The sequence below is a fragment of the Oncorhynchus mykiss genome, chromosome 25 (genome assembly GCF_057628025.1).
Source record: "Oncorhynchus mykiss isolate SJ-2025 chromosome 25, ASM5762802v1, whole genome shotgun sequence".
In the NCBI taxonomy this organism is placed as follows: Eukaryota; Metazoa; Chordata; class Actinopteri; order Salmoniformes; family Salmonidae; genus Oncorhynchus; species Oncorhynchus mykiss.
Genome location: NC_143046.1, coordinates 22,123,648 through 22,141,756, shown reverse-complemented (window position 1 = coordinate 22,141,756; position 18,109 = coordinate 22,123,648). Strand labels below are relative to the sequence as shown.

Genomic DNA, 18,109 nt, shown 5'->3' with positions numbered 1-18,109 from the left:
ACATCAAAACCTGGAGTTAACCTACTCAGAGGCAGTTTCTGCCTCTAATTCCATAGTATGTAGTAGAGTTACAGAACAGACTGACAAGTAGCTAGGCTACACCGATATTACCCATTGTTTTCTCTTGGTCGACTTACACGGTGGTATAGTTGATGGTTGTTGGGGGTATAGTTGATGGTTGTTGGGGGTATAGTTGATGGTTGTTGGGGGTATAGCTGATTGTTGTTGGGGGTGTAGTTGATTGTTGCTGGGGGTATAGTTGATTGTTGCTGGGGGTATAGTTGATTGTTGTTGGGGGTGTAGTTGATTGTTGTTGGGGGTATGGTTGTTGGGGGTATAGTTGATTGTTGTTGGGGGTATAGTTGATGGTTGTTGGGGGTATAGTTGATTGTTGTTGGGGGTATAGTTGATTGTTGTTGGGGGTATTGTTGATGGTTGTTGGGGATATAGTTGATTGTTGTTGGTGTAGTCTGTGAGGCCTGGGCTTGCACTGTCTGGTTATAATAGGAGTAGTATTATAGCTGTGCTGTTAGTCACATTATGCAAGTGTTTAAGATCAATCCATCTGGATGAATCACAGCCTTGTCGTTTTGAAGCCATGTCACTTCATAGTTGGTGCCAGACAGTCTCAGCCAGCCTGGCATGGTGTACTCAGTTCAGTTTTGACATGGCCTGGTGATCTCAGTTGAGTTTTGACATGGCCTGGTTGGTTTACCTCCGTATTATTGCTATATATCCATTTGTCTCTCTCTCTCTCTCTCTCTTTCTCTCTCGCTCTCTCTCTCTCTGTCTCTCTCTCTCTCACCACTTGTGCTGACTGTGTACTGATCTCCTCTTCTCCTTCAGAGACACGCCCTCCTCCTCCTGGCTGACCCGACAGTTCTTTATGTCCTCCATCTCCACCTCGTCCTCCTTCTCCTCCTCTGGGGGGCTCTGGGCCACAGCAGGGTCCTCCTTCTCCCCCTTCACCACATCAGCCATACACACCACAGAGACTTCCCTCTGACTGTCAGGACTGGCGTTGACTATGGCAACACTACCCACCTCCAGCTTGTTCTCTAGAGGGCTTCCACTGGAGGGGCAGACTTTTGTTGGAGTCATGGTGGTGGAAACTTTCATGTGGTCCACGGTGGGGGAGATTTTCACAGTGGCCACAGTGGGAGAGACTTTGTCGGCCTTAAACCTAGCAAGGCTGTCTGCCTTGTGTTCTGGCCCTTTCATGGTGGCTGTGGCTGAGGTCGTGAACGGAGAGGAGGAGGGTGAGGTTTGTTCCACCTTGACTAAAGTAGTAGTATTACTTAGAATGCTATGAGGAGCTATAGGGGACACCATTAAGGGGGTAGGGGAGACTTTTCTGGAGGAGAGGGCAGGGGATACATTTCTGGAGGACAGGGAAGGGGAGACTTGCATGGGGGTAGGGGTGGGGGAGAGATTTAAAGGAGTAGTATTGGAGGACACTTTTCTGGGGGACAGGGAAGGGGAGACTTGCATGGGGGTAGGGGTGGGGGAGAGATTTAAAGGAGTAGTGTTGGAGGACACTTTTCTGGAGGACAGGGAAGGGGAGGGATTTAAGGAGTTAGGGGAGGGGGACACCATTCTGGAGGACAGGGCAGGGGAGAGATTTAAGGGGGCATTGGTAGGGGAGGCTTGTACAGGGGTGGGGGTATGGGAGGCTTGTACAGGGGTAGGGGAGGCTTGTACAGGGGTGGGGGTATGGGAGGCTTGTACAGGGGTATGGGAGGCTTGTACAGGGGTAGGGGAGGCTTGTACAGGGGTAGGGGAGGCTTGTACCGGAGTAGGGGAGGCTTGTACAGGGGTAGGGGAGGCTTGTACCGGGGTAGGGGTATGGGAGGCTTGTACAGGAGTAGGGGAGGCTTGTACAGGGGTATGGGAGGCTTGTACAGGGGTAGGGGAGGCTTGTACAGGGGTAGGATGGGCTTGTACAGGGGAAGTGGCAGGAGAGACATTTAAGGGGCTAGGGGCAAGGTTAGTAGGGGAGCCTGGGGTAAGGGGGAATATTTCAGGGGTCATGGGGGTGACTTGTACTGGGGTGGTGATGGGGGATTCTTGTACCGGGGGCGTTAGGGGGGAAACTCCTGCTGGACTCGTGTTGGGAGAGACCGGTTCGGGAGCCTCTGTGGGGGACACTATAAAAGTGACCCTAGTGGGGGACATCTTAACAGGGGCCATCTCAGTGTTGTCAGGTGCAGCAGAGCCCATGCTGGGCTGGGACGACAGGGCCATCACAGGGCTGGAGGTCTGCACTGGAGCAGTCTTCAACGGATCATTGAAGAGGGGTTCCTCTTCCACCACGGGCTGGCTCAGTGACACTTTGACCCCCACTGGATCACTGCCTCTGCGCAGCGAGAACAGAACTAGACTCTTCTTCCGCTTGGCCGCGGTGGCCACCACACCGTTTGTGGTCTCTGTTTTGACGTCTTTGAACATGCTCTGCAGGTTGTACCCCTCCTTCCTCTGGGGGTCCTCCTCATCCCCCTTCTCACTATCCAGGGCCTCCGATTGGTCCAACTGGTCGCCAGACCCCTGATCCTTCTTGTCCATGTGGGTGACTCGGAACCTGTAGGTATAAGGACATCAGATAGTACTTTACATCACCACGATGAGAATCCTAGATAGCATAACCGTACACATGTAAAGTACTTAAACACAAAGGCCTCTGAATTCTCTGAATCCTAAATCCCATTAGAAAACACAAAGTAGTGTGACTAGAGAGACTACAAATGTGTTCTTAATGGGCTACCAGGCAAGAACAAATTAAATAAATAAAGATGAATGTATTGTGTTGTCAAACACCCGTTCAGTGTGACTCACCTTCCCACAGCGAACACAGTGGACTCTCTCCTCTCTCCTGGCGTTCTGGGCTTATTGGTCCGAGGCACACGGCTCAGGCGGCGGGCCTTCTTGGACCGCCCTTGCACACAGAGTGTGCAGGACTTATGGTCGAGCTGGGCGCCAGAGTGCACTGTGTGGTGATGAGGTGGAATACCCCCCAGGCTCTCTTTGCGCAGTAATCTTTTGGAAAGACAATGAAATACCCATTCAGTCAGGCATGTTTATTTTCCATTCCTTTTCCAAAATCGGTCCTGGAGACCGCAAGGGGTCCTAGGTTTTTGTCCTAGCGCTACACAGCTGATTCAATTAATCAAAGCTCAATGTTTAGTTGATTATTTGAATCAACTGTGTAGTGCTAGGGCAAAAACAAAAACATGCACCCCTTGGGGTCCCGAGGAGCGTGTCTGGGAAACACTCTAGACCATGACTAAGCAAAAACATCCAAAAACATATTTCTAAGCATCTAAACTCCATTTCTAAGCATCCGGTTTATAGTAGCATATTTGTTGTAGTCTGTCTGTGAAATAAGAGTCTCTAGTGTGATCCATCAGTCCCTCTGTTCCCCTCTCTGGCTGCCTCTGTCTGTGACCTCCCTCCCATCAGGACTGCAGCATCTCTGGGGAGTACTGTGGCTATACTGCTGCTGTAGCTGGCTGAGAGAGGAGAGTGTGGGAAGAATACCAACGAACGACACGGCCCTGTAGGCTGCTGTCAGTCTCAGAGCACTATCTTGGTAAACAGACAGGAACACTAAAACCCTCACCCTAGAGGTGCCAAGTAAGAACATGGATCTAATTAATAAGCATAAATCTCTCCAATATACTAGTAGCACATCACAGTTATATTATCACAGCACACCACTGGGTCTGTTTCTCTAGAATACCCTCGATCATCTCTACCTAGAATGCTTGATATGGATGTAAGGAGAAGCACGTTGGTTGAGTGCAGTAATAGCATACTATGTAGGGAGACTATTTGTCTCTTTGCCTCACAACAAGGCAGTAAAGATCAGGTCCTGTATCCACAAAGAGTCTCAGAGTAAGAGTTTAAGTTAAAAATAAATCAGATTGTATGGACAGATCCTAGATCAGCACTCCTACTCTGAGACACTTTGTGGTTACGGGCCTAGATCCCATAACAGAGCTGCTGAGACCAAGACAACATTAAGCCAGGTGACCCCATGGGACAGATAGCCCAAGGACACACTGCATCGCGCAGGAACAGAGGGGCTGGGCACCCCACTCCATAGCTACCCGCTAGTCCCAGCATAAATACAAGCCACACAATACACTGACTTTCTCCAGACTCAGGCACATAGAAATGTAGGCTACACCCATTGTTGTGGCCTCTCTGAAAACACAACAGCCTAAAGCAGGTGGAAACCCTGTAGTACAGTACAGGAGACCTGCATTTAAACCATATGCATTATGTACCACAGAAATACTGGTTTGTTCCAGAGAGAAATAAAGTAGGAGTATATTACTTGAGAGGAGTTGGTGCTGTTACGAAGTAACCTTAGCTCTGCACTAAAATACTTTCACCAAAGGTGATAACACGCTGGAGTAAGACAAGGTGAATGTAAATCTACTTACACAAAAATACATTATAACTAAGTAGAATAAAAATTGATCTTAGCAATACGTACCTAGGATCATGATGTTGACATATATCCTGTTTTCCTAGCATATCCTTGAAGGCTTCCATGTTAGCTAGAAGGTAGAACACAAACATTACACACTTTTGCTAAGCACAATTTAAATTGCAGTATTTAAGTGCCAAAGGTATTGACAAAATGTAGTATCTATTAAGTTCTTGCCTTCATTTTCAATGATGCACTTCAGGATTTGTTCAACGGTGTCTTGATTTTCCTCTTCTTCATCATCTGTAATATATGAAAGCTTATCTGACGAAGCAGCTTGCCCCCAAGCGTGCTTCATCATCATTCAAGATTATTAAAGGAAATTCTCAAAGTTATTGACCTGGACCGTTTTTCCTTACTTCAATGAAAGGAGCATATTTCTGTTTGTTTGTATGCTTCCAAGAGATTCTACTTCCTTTAAAGTTGTTTACTTCCACTGAGGCCCATGGTTTTCAAGTACCCATTAAATAAACATGAATTCAATATGGGAAATATTACTTCTTCGTGAGTGTTCAGTGGTTACATTGGACTGAATTAAATTCAAGCTGAAATAACATCCTCTAACATAAAGAGTACAGTTTCCTGCTTGGTAAATGACCAAGGGCCTTTGGATAAAGACAGACATGTCCGAAAAACGTCACGCATACCCCTTGTATCTGCCTTAAAAAATCAATCATGGACACTTAACTTCTCCAAGCCATATCCCTGACCCTGATGTTGTTCCCACTGTGACTATTAAAACCTACCCAAACCAGAAACCGTGGATAGACAGCAGCATTCACGCAAAACTGAAAATGCAAACTACCACATTTAATCATGGCAAGGGAATATGGTCAAATACAAACAATGTAGTTATTCCCTCCGTAAGGCAATCAAACAGGAAAAACGTCAGTACAGAGATAAAGTGGAGTCGCAAATCAACGACTCAGACATGAGACGTATGTGGTGAGGGTCAATAGATAATCACAGGTTACAAAGGGAAAACCAGCCATGTCGCGGACACTGACGTCTTGCCCTCGGACAAGCTAAACACCTTATTTTCCCGTTTTGAGGATAACATAGTACCACCGGTCCCAAGGACTGTGGGCTCTCGTTCTGTTCATTGACTATAGCTTAGCCTTAAACACCATAGTACCCTCCAAGCTCATCATTAAGCTTGGGGCCCTGGGTCTGAACCCCGCCCTGTGCAACTGGGTCCTGGACTTCCTGACGACCTGCCCCCAGGTTGTGAAGGAAGGAAACAACACCTCCACTTCGCAGATCCTCAACACAGGGGCCCCACAAGGGTGCATGCTAAGCCTCCTCCTGTACTCCCTGTTCAGCTATGACTGCATGGCCACACACGCCTCCAACTCAATCATCAAGTTTGCAGACGACAGGCCTGATTACCAACAATGACAAAACAGCCTACAGGGAGGAGGTGAGGGCCATGGTGGAGTGGTGCCAGGAAAATAACCTCTCCCTCAACGTAAACAAAACGAAGGAGCTGATCGTAGACTTCAGGAAACAGCAGAGGGAGCACTCCCCTATCCACATCGACGGGACCGCAGTGGAGAAGGTGGAAAGCTTCAAGTTCCTCGGCATACATATCCCTGACAAACTGAAATGGTCCACCCACACAGACAGTGTGGTGAAGGGGCGCAACAGCGGCTCTTCAAACTCAGGAGGCTGAAGAAATTTGTCTTGGCCCCTAAGACCCTCACAAACTTTTACAGATGCACAATTGAGAGCATCCTGTCAGGCTGTATCACCACCTGGTACGCAAACTGCACCGCCCAACTGTAAGGCTCTCCAGAGGGTAGTGAGGTCTGCACAACGCATCACTGTGTGCACACTGCCTGCCCTCTAGGACACCTACAGCAGCTGATGTCACAGGAAGGTCAAAAAGATCATCAAGGACAACAACCACCTGAGCCAAGGCCTGTTCACCCCACTACCATCTAGAAGGCGAGGTCAGTACAGGTGCATCAAAGCTGGGACCTAGAGACTGAAAGACAGCTTCTATCTCAAGGCCATCAGTCTGTTAAATAGCCTTCATGGCTACCACCTGGCTACTCAACCCTGCATCTTAGAGGCTGCTGCCCCATGTACATAGACATGGAATCACTGGTCACTTTAATATTAGAATACTAGTCACTTTAATAATGTTAACATACTGCTTTACTCATTTCATATATATATACCAGAGGTGTGGACTTGAGTCACATGACTTGGACTCGAGTCAGACTCAAGTCACAAATATCATGACTTGCAACTTGACTTTGACTTTAACACCAATGCCTAGTGACTTAACTTGGACTTGAGCCTTTTGACTCGAACTGACTTGATACCCTCCCCAAGCCCAAATATTAAAAACGATGCTATTAAAAAAAGTATTTATTTAAAGGATTACAGTTTGAATCGGACAGCAGCCAATCAAATTGTGCCAGCTGAGAAAAAGTTGCGCATGGCAGTGCAGAGGAACGTTGGCGGGTGAATTCAGATGGAGCGCTTGGAAAGATGACACCCAAAATTATTATTTTCGGATATAAAGACTACACTGTATCAACAAAAACATATTGCAACTTGCAAAACATGCGGGAAGAAAATGACAGACGGAGGCGCACCAACTTCCAACTTTGTTCGACATTTGAAGCTGCACAAAGAACGCTAAGTCGTAGCTGATATAGCCGACAGCTATATCATTCATAACTTTGCTAGTGTAGCATGTTGGCTAACGTAACGTTAATTCAATGAGCCTCCACACAGTCAGTCAGTGTGGGAATGTGATCATTGTGTGTGAAGGTTGGGAGATTGTGTACAAGCCTACATCGCCCGATAGCGATCCTCGATAGTCGATCGCTATTGGGGAGGGGGTCTTTCTTATGGCTACCCATGTATTTCCATGGAAATATAAAGTTTATTTGGAAAGTAATAAATATATTTTTAAAAGCATTCATGATTTACATAAATGTAATTCACTAACTATTACTCTTGTTAAAAATATGAAATGGTATTACATTTGGTGAAGAGTACATTATGACTTGTTTAGGACTCGAAACTCAAAGTTTAGGACTTGAGACGTGTTGGTCTTGCCTGTCTTGATTTGAGACTTACTTGTGACTTGAGTGCTAAGACTTGAGACTTACTTGTGACTTGTAACTCAATGACTTGGTCCCACCTCTGGATACTGTATTCTATTCTACTGTATTTTAATCATTGCCACTCCAAATTTTTTTTGTTGTTAAAACAAATATATATATATTTCTTAATTCCATTCTTATACTTTTAGATGTTTGTATTGTTGTGAATTGTTAGATACTACAGCACTGTCGGACTTAAGAACACAAGCATTTCGCTACACCTGCCATAACATCTGCTAAATATGTGTATGTGACCAATAAGATTTTATTTTATTTGACATCAATGGATAGATCAAAAGCCATTATACAGTATGTCTAAACACACTCTGACAGATCCTGGTAGATACCTACCATTCTTGTCTGGTCCCAGTTTCTGCTCACACTCCTCATCGTCCTCCTCCTCCCCAGTCCTGCAACGGTAGCCCTTCTTCTTCAGCAGGTGGCAGACCAGGAAGCCCAGGAGGCCAGTGATGAAGAAGAAGAAGACCAGGAGGAAGATCATATACGGGGGAGGGGGTTCCCCCACTGTCGATGCCTCCAGGTCTGTCATCCCTCAAAAGGGTCCTCACTCGTCCTCTATCTGTAGTGTAGTCCTGTATAGCCAATGGGTACACACATATGTCCTGTAGTCAGTAACGTAACCATGAAGGAGGTTCCCCAAACTTATCAGAAGATGTCAACTCTTGATCCACTCAGCGGCATTGATGGGCCTGTGTGCCTGGTCTTGTAAGGCCACCTGAGTCTCCTGTCATCATGTTGTGACTAGATAATCCCTGTTCTCAACTTCCTGTGCGTACCACTGGCTAGAGACAACTTTATCTATCTCAGCAGGCAGAGAAATCTGGGCCTGGTGGTACACACCGTTGGATGTTTTTTTACTGAGCATCTTGGCCCACACTCACTCACTCCCTCACACACTGTGCTAAATTCTACAGGCCAAGAAGTGAGGATTTCATCAACCACTCATCAACTAATATTTTGTTGTATAGTACTTTATAGTTTGTAAAACCTGGTCGGCAAAATATCGCAATTTTTGTAAAACAATGTTAACATTAGAAATGTTTTCAAATGTATTCCAAATTAAATACAGAAATATAAAATTTGCATAAGTATTCACACCCCTGAGTCAATACATGTCAGAATCACCTTTGGAAGGGATTACAGCTGTGAGTCTTTCTGGGTAAGTCTCTAAGAGCTTTTCACACCTGAATTGTACACTATTTGCACATTATTATTTTTTTAATTCTTCAAGCTCTATTAAGTTTTTTGTTGATCATTGCTAGATAGCCATTTTCAAGTCTTGCCATGGATTTTTAAGCCGATTTAAGTCAAAATTGTAACCAGACCACTTGGGAACATTCAATGTCATCTTGGTAAGCAACTCCAGTGTATATTTGGCCTTGTGTTTTAAGTTATTGTCCTGCTGAAAGGTGAATGTATCTCCCAGTGTCTGTTGAAAAGCTGACTGAACCAGGTTTTCCGGTTGGATTTTGCCTGTGCTTAGTTGTATTCCGTTTCTTTTTATCCTAAAAACTCCCTTGTCCTTGCCGATGAGAAGCATACTCATACCATGATGCCACCACCATACTTGAAAATATGAAGAGTGGTACTCAGTGATGTGTTGAATTTGCCCCAAACATTTGTATTCAGGACATAAAGTAAATATATTAGCCATTTTGGTTGCAGTTTTACACTATTTTGGAATATTTTCACTCTGTCATTTAGGTTAGTATTGCGGAGTAACTACAATGTTGTTGATCCATCCTCAGTTTTCTCCCATTAAACTTTGTAACTGTTTTAAAGTCACCATTGGCCTCATGGTAAAATCCCTGAGTGGTTTCCTTCCTCTCCGGCAACTGAGTTACCTTTGTGTATTGATAGGATGAATAACTTCACCATACTCAAAGGGATATTCAATGTCATTTTTTTTATTACTATTATTATTATTAATTGTCTCATCGCAACAGTCTTGTCTCATCTCTGCAACCCCTGTACGGACTCCGGAGAGGCAAAGGTCGAGAGAGAGTCCTCCGAAACACAACCCAACCAAGCTGCACTTTTTTTTTTTTTTTAATTTTACCCCTTTTTCTCTCCAGTTTCGTCGTATCCAATTGTTTTAGTAGCTACTATCTTGTCTCATCGCTACAACTCCAGTACGGGCTCGGGAGAGACGAAGGCTGAAAGTCATGTGTCCTCCGATACACAAGCTTCTTAATACAGCGCGTATCCTCCTGCACCAATGTGTCGGAGGAAACACTATGCATCTGGCAACCTTGGTTAGCGCGCACTGCGCCTGGCCCGCCACAGGAGTCGCTGGTGCACGATGAGACAAGGATATCCTAACCCGGACGACGCTAGGCCAATTGTGCGTCGCCCCACGGACCTCCCGGTCGCGGCCGGGAGCCTGGGCGCGAACCCAGGGTCTCTGGTGGCACAGCTGGTGCTGCAGTACAGCGCCCTTAACCACTGTGCCACCCGGGAGCCCCAGCTGCACTGCTTCTTGACACAATGCACATCCAACCCAGAAGCCAGCCACACCAATGGAAGGAGTCGCTAGTGCGCAATGAGACAAGGATATCCCTGCCGGCCAAACCCACCCTAACCTGGACGACGCTGGGCCAATTGTGCCCCGCCCCATGGGCCTCCCGGCTCGAACCCAGAATCTCTGGTGGCACAGCTAGCACTGCAATGCATTGCCTTAGACCACTGCGCCACCCGGGAGGCCCTTAGGTGCCCTTCTTTGCGAGGCGTTGGAAAACCTCCCTGGTCTTTGGGGTTTAATCTGTGTTTGAAAATAATTGTTCGACTGAGAGTCCTTACTGATAATTGTAAAGAGGGTACAGAGATGAGGTAGTCATTCAAAAATCATGTTTAACACTATTATTGCATGCACACAGAGTCCATGCAATTTATTATGTGACTTGTTAAGCAAATCTTTACTCCTGAACATATTTAGGCTTGCCATAACAGAAGGGTTGAATACATAAAATAAAACATAATTCCACCTTGACATTATGGGGTTGTCACGCCCTGGTCTTAGTATTTTGTGTTTTCTTTCTTTATTTGGTCAGGCCAGGGTGTGACATGTTTTTTTTTTATGTGGTGTGTTTTGTCTTGGGGTTTTTTCGTACGTATTGGGATTGTGGCTTAGTGGGGTTTTCTAGCATAGTGCACCTTGAAGGCCATCCTTGAGACGGGGGTCCCGGGGGGATCAATGGCTGTTGGTGTGCTGTCACTTTTATATAAGAAGGGGGAAGTAACAGACCTTGGCAACTGGCGGCCGTTGACCATGCTGTGTGTAGATTACAAGCTACTTGCAAAGGTTTTAGCAGACCGGTTGCGCACAGCCCTTCCCTACGTCGTCCATGAGGATCAGACGTGCGGGGTAGAGGGCCGCTCTATTAGATGGAACCTACAGTTAATCAGGGACTCCATCGCTTGGGTTGAAGATAGAGGACTGCCTTTAATGGTAGCAGCGCTAGATCAGGCGAAAGCCTTTGATCGCGTGAATAGATCATTTTTATTCAGTGTTAGGTCGATTAGGATTTGGGGAGAAGTTCATAGGATGGATTCGTACATTATATGTCGGAGCGGGGTGCCGAGTTAGTGTAAATAGTCACTTGGGTGACGTTTTTGACCTCTCGTCTGGGGTCAGGCAGGGGTGCCCACTCTCGGCTCTCCTCTTCGTTCTGTACATGGAGCCTCTGGGGGCTGCCATTAGGGCAGACACAGGGGTGGAAGGCTTGTTGATCCCTGGAAGTGGTGGGCTGCGTGTTAAGATGACGCAGTACGCCGACGACACTTCCTTGCTGCTGTGCAAGGACTCGTGCCTGACAAGGTCCCTTGCCATCTTTGGGGATTTCACCCGAGCGTCGGGAGCAGTTCTGAACCATGCAAAGTCTTCCGTCAAGTTTTTCGGAAGATGGCGCGGTAGAACGGATGTGCCCGGGGGGTTATCTCTCTGTGAGGGGGCCCTGAGGATTCTCGGGGTCCATTTTGAGACCTCCGGCTCAGCGACGCTAAACTGGAACATGCGTATCGCAGTGGTACAGAGGAAGCTAGCAATGTGGAAGGCTAGGTATTTGTCTTTTATGGGCAAAGTCCTGGTTCTAAAGGTGGATGTGTTGCCGTCTCTTTTGTATTTGGCGTACATCTACCCATTGCCGGCTAGTCTGAGGAGGCCTCTAGTGAGGCTTGTGTTTCAGTTCATGTGGAGTGGCAGGTGCGAGTGGGTCGCCAGGGCACGCATGCTTTGTCCCATCGGGGAGGGAGGTAGGGGGGTACCACATTTCCCCCTCAAGCTGGACGCAATTTTTGTTTCTTTCGTCCGGTTACCTCCTGCGGGTGTTCTTCTCGTATCAGGCGAGAAGCGTAATGGTGTGGTCTAACACGGGTCCTCGGGCGGAACAGCTGCCGTGGCACTTTGGTCATGCAGCCACTGCGTGAGCACCCTGAGGTTGAAGTTGCCCGAGTAGGTTTAGATCACAGGCACCTGTACGAGGAGGTCAGAAAGGCAGGGAGTCCGGCGCCTGTAGTGGGCATCTCGGAAGTGGTCTGGGAGGGAGTGCAGGCGCGGGGTCTGGACAACAGGCTCAAGGACCTGAATTGGTTGAGCCTCCATAAGTGCTTGCCGGTACGTTCCATCATGTACCGGTATAGTTTGGTGCAATCCCCCACCTGTCCAAGATCTTCTTGTGGCAGGGAGGAGACTGTGCGCCATGTCTTTTGGGACTGTGCCTTTGCCGGAGTAGTATGGGCTAGGGCACGGGTGTTGTTAGGTTTGGTAAGGGGGGATTTTGTATTGACGTGGGCCAGGTTAGAGAGAGGTGTAGGGAGAGCGAGAGGGACGGATAGGGACAGGTTTCTGCTCTGGCTTCTCATGAGTCTCTTTAAACGGGGGCTGTGGGAAGCCAGGCAGAACATGGTGAAGACAGGGAGAGATTGGGGGGTGGAAGGGATAGTGAGGAGGGTGGAAGGAGATTTGAGGGGGAGGATGAAGAGGGAGGAGAGGAAGTGGGGGCAGCATGCTGCCCGGGAGAGGTGGAAGGGGGGTTTAGGGCTGGGTGTCATTTAGATTTGTAAGGGGATAGATTAGGGACGGGGAGATAGGGAAAGGTAGTTTGTAGGATGACGGGGAGGGAAGATGCTCCCCTGAGGTTTTGTTTGGGGTTTTTGTTTTGTTTAAATTAAAATACCACTATTTGAGTTTGTATGGAAATTATGAGTTGTACAGAATGAATGGTATTGATGATAATAAATTATTTTTATAAAAAAAAAATAGGCTGTTTAGGTTTTCGCACGTTTATTGTTTTGTTAGTTTATTCATGTATAGTGTGTTTATAAATTAAACATGAATAACCACCACGCTGCATTTTGGTCTGCCTCTCCTTCACCTCAAGAAAAACGTTACAGGGGTATTATTGTGTGTAGGCCACTGGACAGTGATACAACATTTCAATTTAATACATTTTAAATTCAGGCTGTAACACAACAAAATGTGGAAAAAGTCAAGGGGTGTAAATACTTTCTGAATGAACTGTATAGGGCCTAGACTAGAGGTCGACAGATTAATCGGAATGGCCGATTAATTAGGGCTGATTTCAAGTTTTCATAACAACCGGAAATCGGTATTTTTGGGCGCTGATTTGTAGTATTTTTTGTATTATATATATATTTGTATACCTTTATTTAACTGGGCATGTCAATTAAGAACACATTCTTATTTTCAATGACGGCCTAGGAACGGTGGGTTAACTGCCTTGTTCAGGGGCAGAACGACAGATTTTCACCTTGTCAGCCCGGGGGATTCAATCCTGCAATTTTACAGTTAACTAGTCCAACGCAATAACGACCTGCCTCTCTCTCGTTGCACTCCACAAGGAGACTGACTGCCTGTTACTCGAATGCAGTAAGCCAAGGTAAGTTGTTAGCTAGCATTAAACTTATCTTATAAAAAACAATCAATCATAATCACTAGTTAACTACACATGGTTGATGATATTACTAGATATTATCTAGCGTGTTCTGCGTTGCATATAATCTGACTGAGCATACACGCATACAAGTATCTAAGGATCTCACTGAGCGGTGGTAGGCAGAAGCAGGCTTGTAAACATTCATTCAAACAGCACTTTCGTGCGTTTTGCCAGCAGCTCTTCGTTGTGCGTCAAGCATTGCACTGTTTATGACTTCAAGCCTATCAACTCCAGAGATGAGGCTGGTGTAACTGAAGTGAAATGGCTAGCTAGTTAGCGCGCGCTAATAGAGTTTCAAATGTCACTCGCTCTGAGTCTTCTAGTAGTTGTTCCCCTTGCTCTGCATGGGTAACGCTGCTTCGATGGTGGCTGTTGTCGTTGTGTTCCTGGTTCTAGCCCAGGGAGGAGCGAGGAGAGAGACAGAAGCTATTCTGTTACACTGGCAATACTAAAGTGCCTATAAGAACATCCAATAGTCAAAGGTTAATGAAATACAAATGGTATAGAGGGAAATAGTCCTATAATTCCTATAATAACTACAACCTAAAACTTCTTACCTGGGAATATTGAAGACTCATGTTAAAAGGAACCACCAGCTTTCAAATGTTCTCATGTTCTGAGCAAGGAACTGAAACGTTAGCTTTCTTACATAGCACATATTGCACTTTTACTTTCTTCTCCAACACTTTGTTTTTGCATTATTTAAACCATTATGCATTATTTACTTGAGGCTAAATTGATTTTATTGATGTATTAGTTAAAATAAGTGTTCATTCAGTATTGTTGTAATTGTCATTATTACAAATAAATAAATAAAATTGTCCGATTAATCGGTGTCTGCTTTTTGGGCCTCCAATAATCGGTATCGGCGTTGAAAAATTATAATCGATCGACCTCTAGCCTAGACACAACCAGAAAGCCCCTCACCTCAGCAGTTCAGACATATACTCCCTAGCAGATCCATCTTGCAGCAGTAAAATAATATTTCCTGTGTATCTCATAGAAATATAGTACATTCCCTTCTGGCTACTCTCTCAGCCTAACATGTTTACAATATGTGGGTGGAATTGGAAATGTATGGCAACTAATGTCTCAGGAAACAGAAATGTACAGTCTATCTGTCCCTCTAAATTATACCACTTACCAATAAGGTTGTCAATGGTCTAGTGTCACTGTCACAAGAGGACAAGTCCTGTACACAGCTCTGTCATACTTACAGTACATCAATGTATAATATAGATTATCAATAAATCTGTTGAATTACAATGAGCTAATTTGCTAACATTGTATTTGCAGAAAAAAATGTCGGGAATCGACACAAGCCAATTGAAATATGAAGCAGAATATCTCTGCATCAGCATAAGCACAGAGAATATTGAGGTGACTCAGCAATATAATGCCCACCATCAGGAACACACACATTGATGATTGTGTTTTTAAAGGCCCTGTCATTTTCGGGAAGCTCTGTACTCATATCATTACAAACAGAATTTTTCAGAGAGTGGAAAATAATGTGATCCATTGCTAAGAATAGAAAGGGTCACTTGATTCAATTGTGCCATTGATTTTTATATGTGATGCCTGCAGTTGTCAGCTGTCTTTTTCACATTTTACTTCCTAGAGATGCATATGATCATTTCAAAAACTCACTACAAACTGGCCATTTGAATTCGTAGTCTGTCATATCAAATACTGTTGCATGATCTTAATTTGAGACAGTTAGCTACAGCAGGAAAATAATCCTGCAGCAACAGAAAATGTGAATTATTATGTGTTTTATAATTAATGGACATTTTTGTAGGGGTTGAAACATTTTTTGTAAGAGAAAGTGGAAATTACAAACTTCAGAAGTCTTTTTAACATCAAATACACTACAAGATTAAAATGTCCTGCATTTACAGGAAAGTTCTCATTCAACAGGGTGATCAAATTAAGATCCCACAGCTGTATATGTGACCTCTACTCACCATGGCTGACTGTTTCCACATTCTGACCCTCCTCAGTGACATAAAAATACATGACGTTTTGAATAGCCATTTCCTTTCAGATAACCTTTACTATATCTTCAACTGTGAAGAATGTACAGCTGTACAGTATTTGCATAACTGCATCAACATTAATTGTCTCAGTTCAAGTACAAGTTTAGGTCTACATGAGTGACCTTGATCTCAGTGATGACTACCTGACATGTTACTAATCAGATTACAGTTAGACCTACATGAAGGCTACAGGCGTACACCATTTAGGCTACTATAAACTAAAGACAAGCAATGGACAGGCAAGACAGCTTCTAGGCAATGGAACAATGGCCACTGTAGCCTGTTGGTAAAGCAGGGGACAGTTGAGCCACCTGAAAAAAAATCATAAACTCTATTTAGGATATACTTAACCTATCGATCTTCCTTTACTTTGTTAAATATGGAAACACTGTAGGCTATTTCAAGTTTAGTTGGATTTTGTAAAGTCTTGGCTCACTAGGCTATTCCTTAGTTATTTAAGCAATAAAGCCCAAGGGGGTGTGGTATATGGCCAATATACCATGGCTATTAGCCATATATCACAAACACCAGAGGTGCCTTATTGCTATTATAAACTCTTTACCAACGTAATTAGAGCAGTAAAAATAAATGTTTTGTCATACCTGTGTTATATGGTCTGATATACCACGGCAATCAGCCAATCAGCATTCAGGGCTTGAACCACCCAGTTTATAATACACCTTTCTACATTGATCATAGTGCCTATGTCGGACAGCATGTAGGAATTATCAAGTTCTACTTTTGTAAGCCAATCCTTTTAACAAAAGCTAGTGAAGTCCGAAAATGAATTGTGACATTCGTGACATGGTGGCCCGTACCTACAACGGTAGCCTAAATTGAAAACCCACAACAGAGAGAGTGACCACCCCGCAGTGCACTCCATCTTTTGCAAGTTTCAGGCGGCCTCATGGCCCATGATGACACATCTGCCCTTGGTATTTTAAATGCGCTAGTGTCTACCGTACGACATGCACACGTGTTGGAATTTTGACAAGGACAAATATGACAAAACCAGATATTCTTGCTGAGTCTCTGGATCTGTCTGTGTCGGAACTTGACCGAGGATGCACTTGAGCGCCTGATACTGTAGCTCCATCATCGTGACTAAATCAGGCAGTCTACATAATTAATCAATGACACACTGCTGCGCTAAACTATAAATATATATATTAATTATAATCCTATAATATCATTCCCATAGTAATAATGTTCCAATCGCTGTGAATAACAACATTGTAGCAATTCATTTGCTGCATCATACGCTCCCCAGGTTCAATTGCTGACTTGAACAGCCCATACGCCCATCGTCAGTCTATAATGAACCGTTCCCTTTTATCATTATTTAACGAGTTGCAAAGCACCCTACTTACGTTCTTTCAGAAACATTATGAACCCGTAGTAAATGTGGATGCTATCCCGATAGGTGTGTGATCTCATATAGTAAATCCATTGAGATCCGCTACAGTTTTCTTCTGGCCAAACGAGAGCTGCTCTGGAGCAAACGGAGGGAAGGAGATTCTGCAAGTTATTTAAAGGGAAAAGAGCAAAGACATTGTGTAGCCGTTATTTTATTTTGAGGCCAGATTTTTGGACTGTTACACTTTTACAATTCATCCAATTGGTCCAATTAATCGATGCTAACCAGTAGATAATTGAAAGAAATTCCACATTTGAAAGTGAAGCATTGAATAACTAATTTCAAAATCCTGCATAATACTTACAAATGCTTAAATTTGTAAGATGTTTGACTCAATAGTTGTTCTAGTAGTCCAGTTAAAAATAAACAACAATATCTACATAGACGGGTGCATTAGACATTTATCCAATAACTACAGTGAGATGTTGTTTCTTGAAGAACACCCCCCTTAGAACAGAAGAGTTAAAGAGGAACTGGACAAGTTTACACATGATATGATTAAACTAAAGTGATATCAAGCTCGTTTTGTCAGCACCATGCGTTATCCACATAAAGGGGAAACCATTTGGATAACCAGAAGGCTATGTGAAGGATATAGGCTAGTAAACACATCATATCTATATCAAATTTGCTTACAATAAGTCATACTCATCATAAAAAGTGAACTACAATTTTTGTTACTAAGCTCTGACATTTTTCTTTCTCAACATTTGACCCATAATAAAAAAAACAGCCGGACTGCCATGCGTAGCCAGGGAGAAAGTATTAGCCTAGCTCCTAGCGGCTGTGATTGGTAGTACATTTCCCAAGCCCCTCTTTCTGTTCCCGCCCCACAGACTGTATTGTTTGGTACTGTCAGAGACGAAGAGGAAGAGAGAGGCCCAAATCGGCAGAAAATCTGTCTCCCTCCAGCAGGTGGCGTTTTTTCGCTGTTTCGACCACCAAGCGAGAGTGTCAAGTTTGGTAAACAAAACAACGAATGGCTTATTTGCTATGTGAGGTTTATTTGATCGAATATAAGTTTCGTAATGCTTAAATTGTTTTAAGTGTAATCTAGTTTTAAA

At 44.5% G+C, this 18,109-nt stretch overlaps 1 protein-coding gene across 1 annotated transcript; it reads right to left on the bottom strand.

Annotated features, from left to right (window-relative positions):
* Nucleotides 1-769: 769 nt before the first annotated feature.
* Nucleotides 770-17,148, bottom strand: rell2 (RELT like 2). The gene is made up of 6 exons (XM_036970404.2): nucleotides 16,999-17,148; nucleotides 7,966-8,207; nucleotides 4,670-4,735; nucleotides 4,499-4,562; nucleotides 2,833-3,033; nucleotides 770-2,578 (listed from the first exon to the last, which is right to left on the bottom strand). The coding sequence occupies exons 2-6, from the start codon at nucleotides 8,162-8,164 to the stop codon at nucleotides 802-804; spliced, it is 2,307 nt and encodes a 768-aa protein (XP_036826299.2). The 5' UTR covers nucleotides 8,165-8,207; nucleotides 16,999-17,148; the 3' UTR covers nucleotides 770-801.
* Nucleotides 17,149-18,109: the final 961 nt, after the last annotated feature.

What these genes read in the sequence shown, in the direction of transcription:
- rell2 (XM_036970404.2), bottom strand. Translation starts at nt 8,164, where the DNA reads ATGACAGACCTGGAGGCATCGACAGTGGGGGAACCCCCTCCCCCGTAT. An exon ending in ACTGGGACCAGACAAGAATG is followed by an intron (nt 4,736 to 7,965) that starts GTAGGTATCTAC and finishes CATATATTACAG; the next exon opens with ATGATGAAGAAGAGGAAAAT. An exon ending in TGTCAACATCATGATCCTAG is followed by an intron (nt 3,034 to 4,498) that starts GTACGTATTGCT and finishes TCTTTCCAAAAG; the next exon opens with ATTACTGCGCAAAGAGAGCC.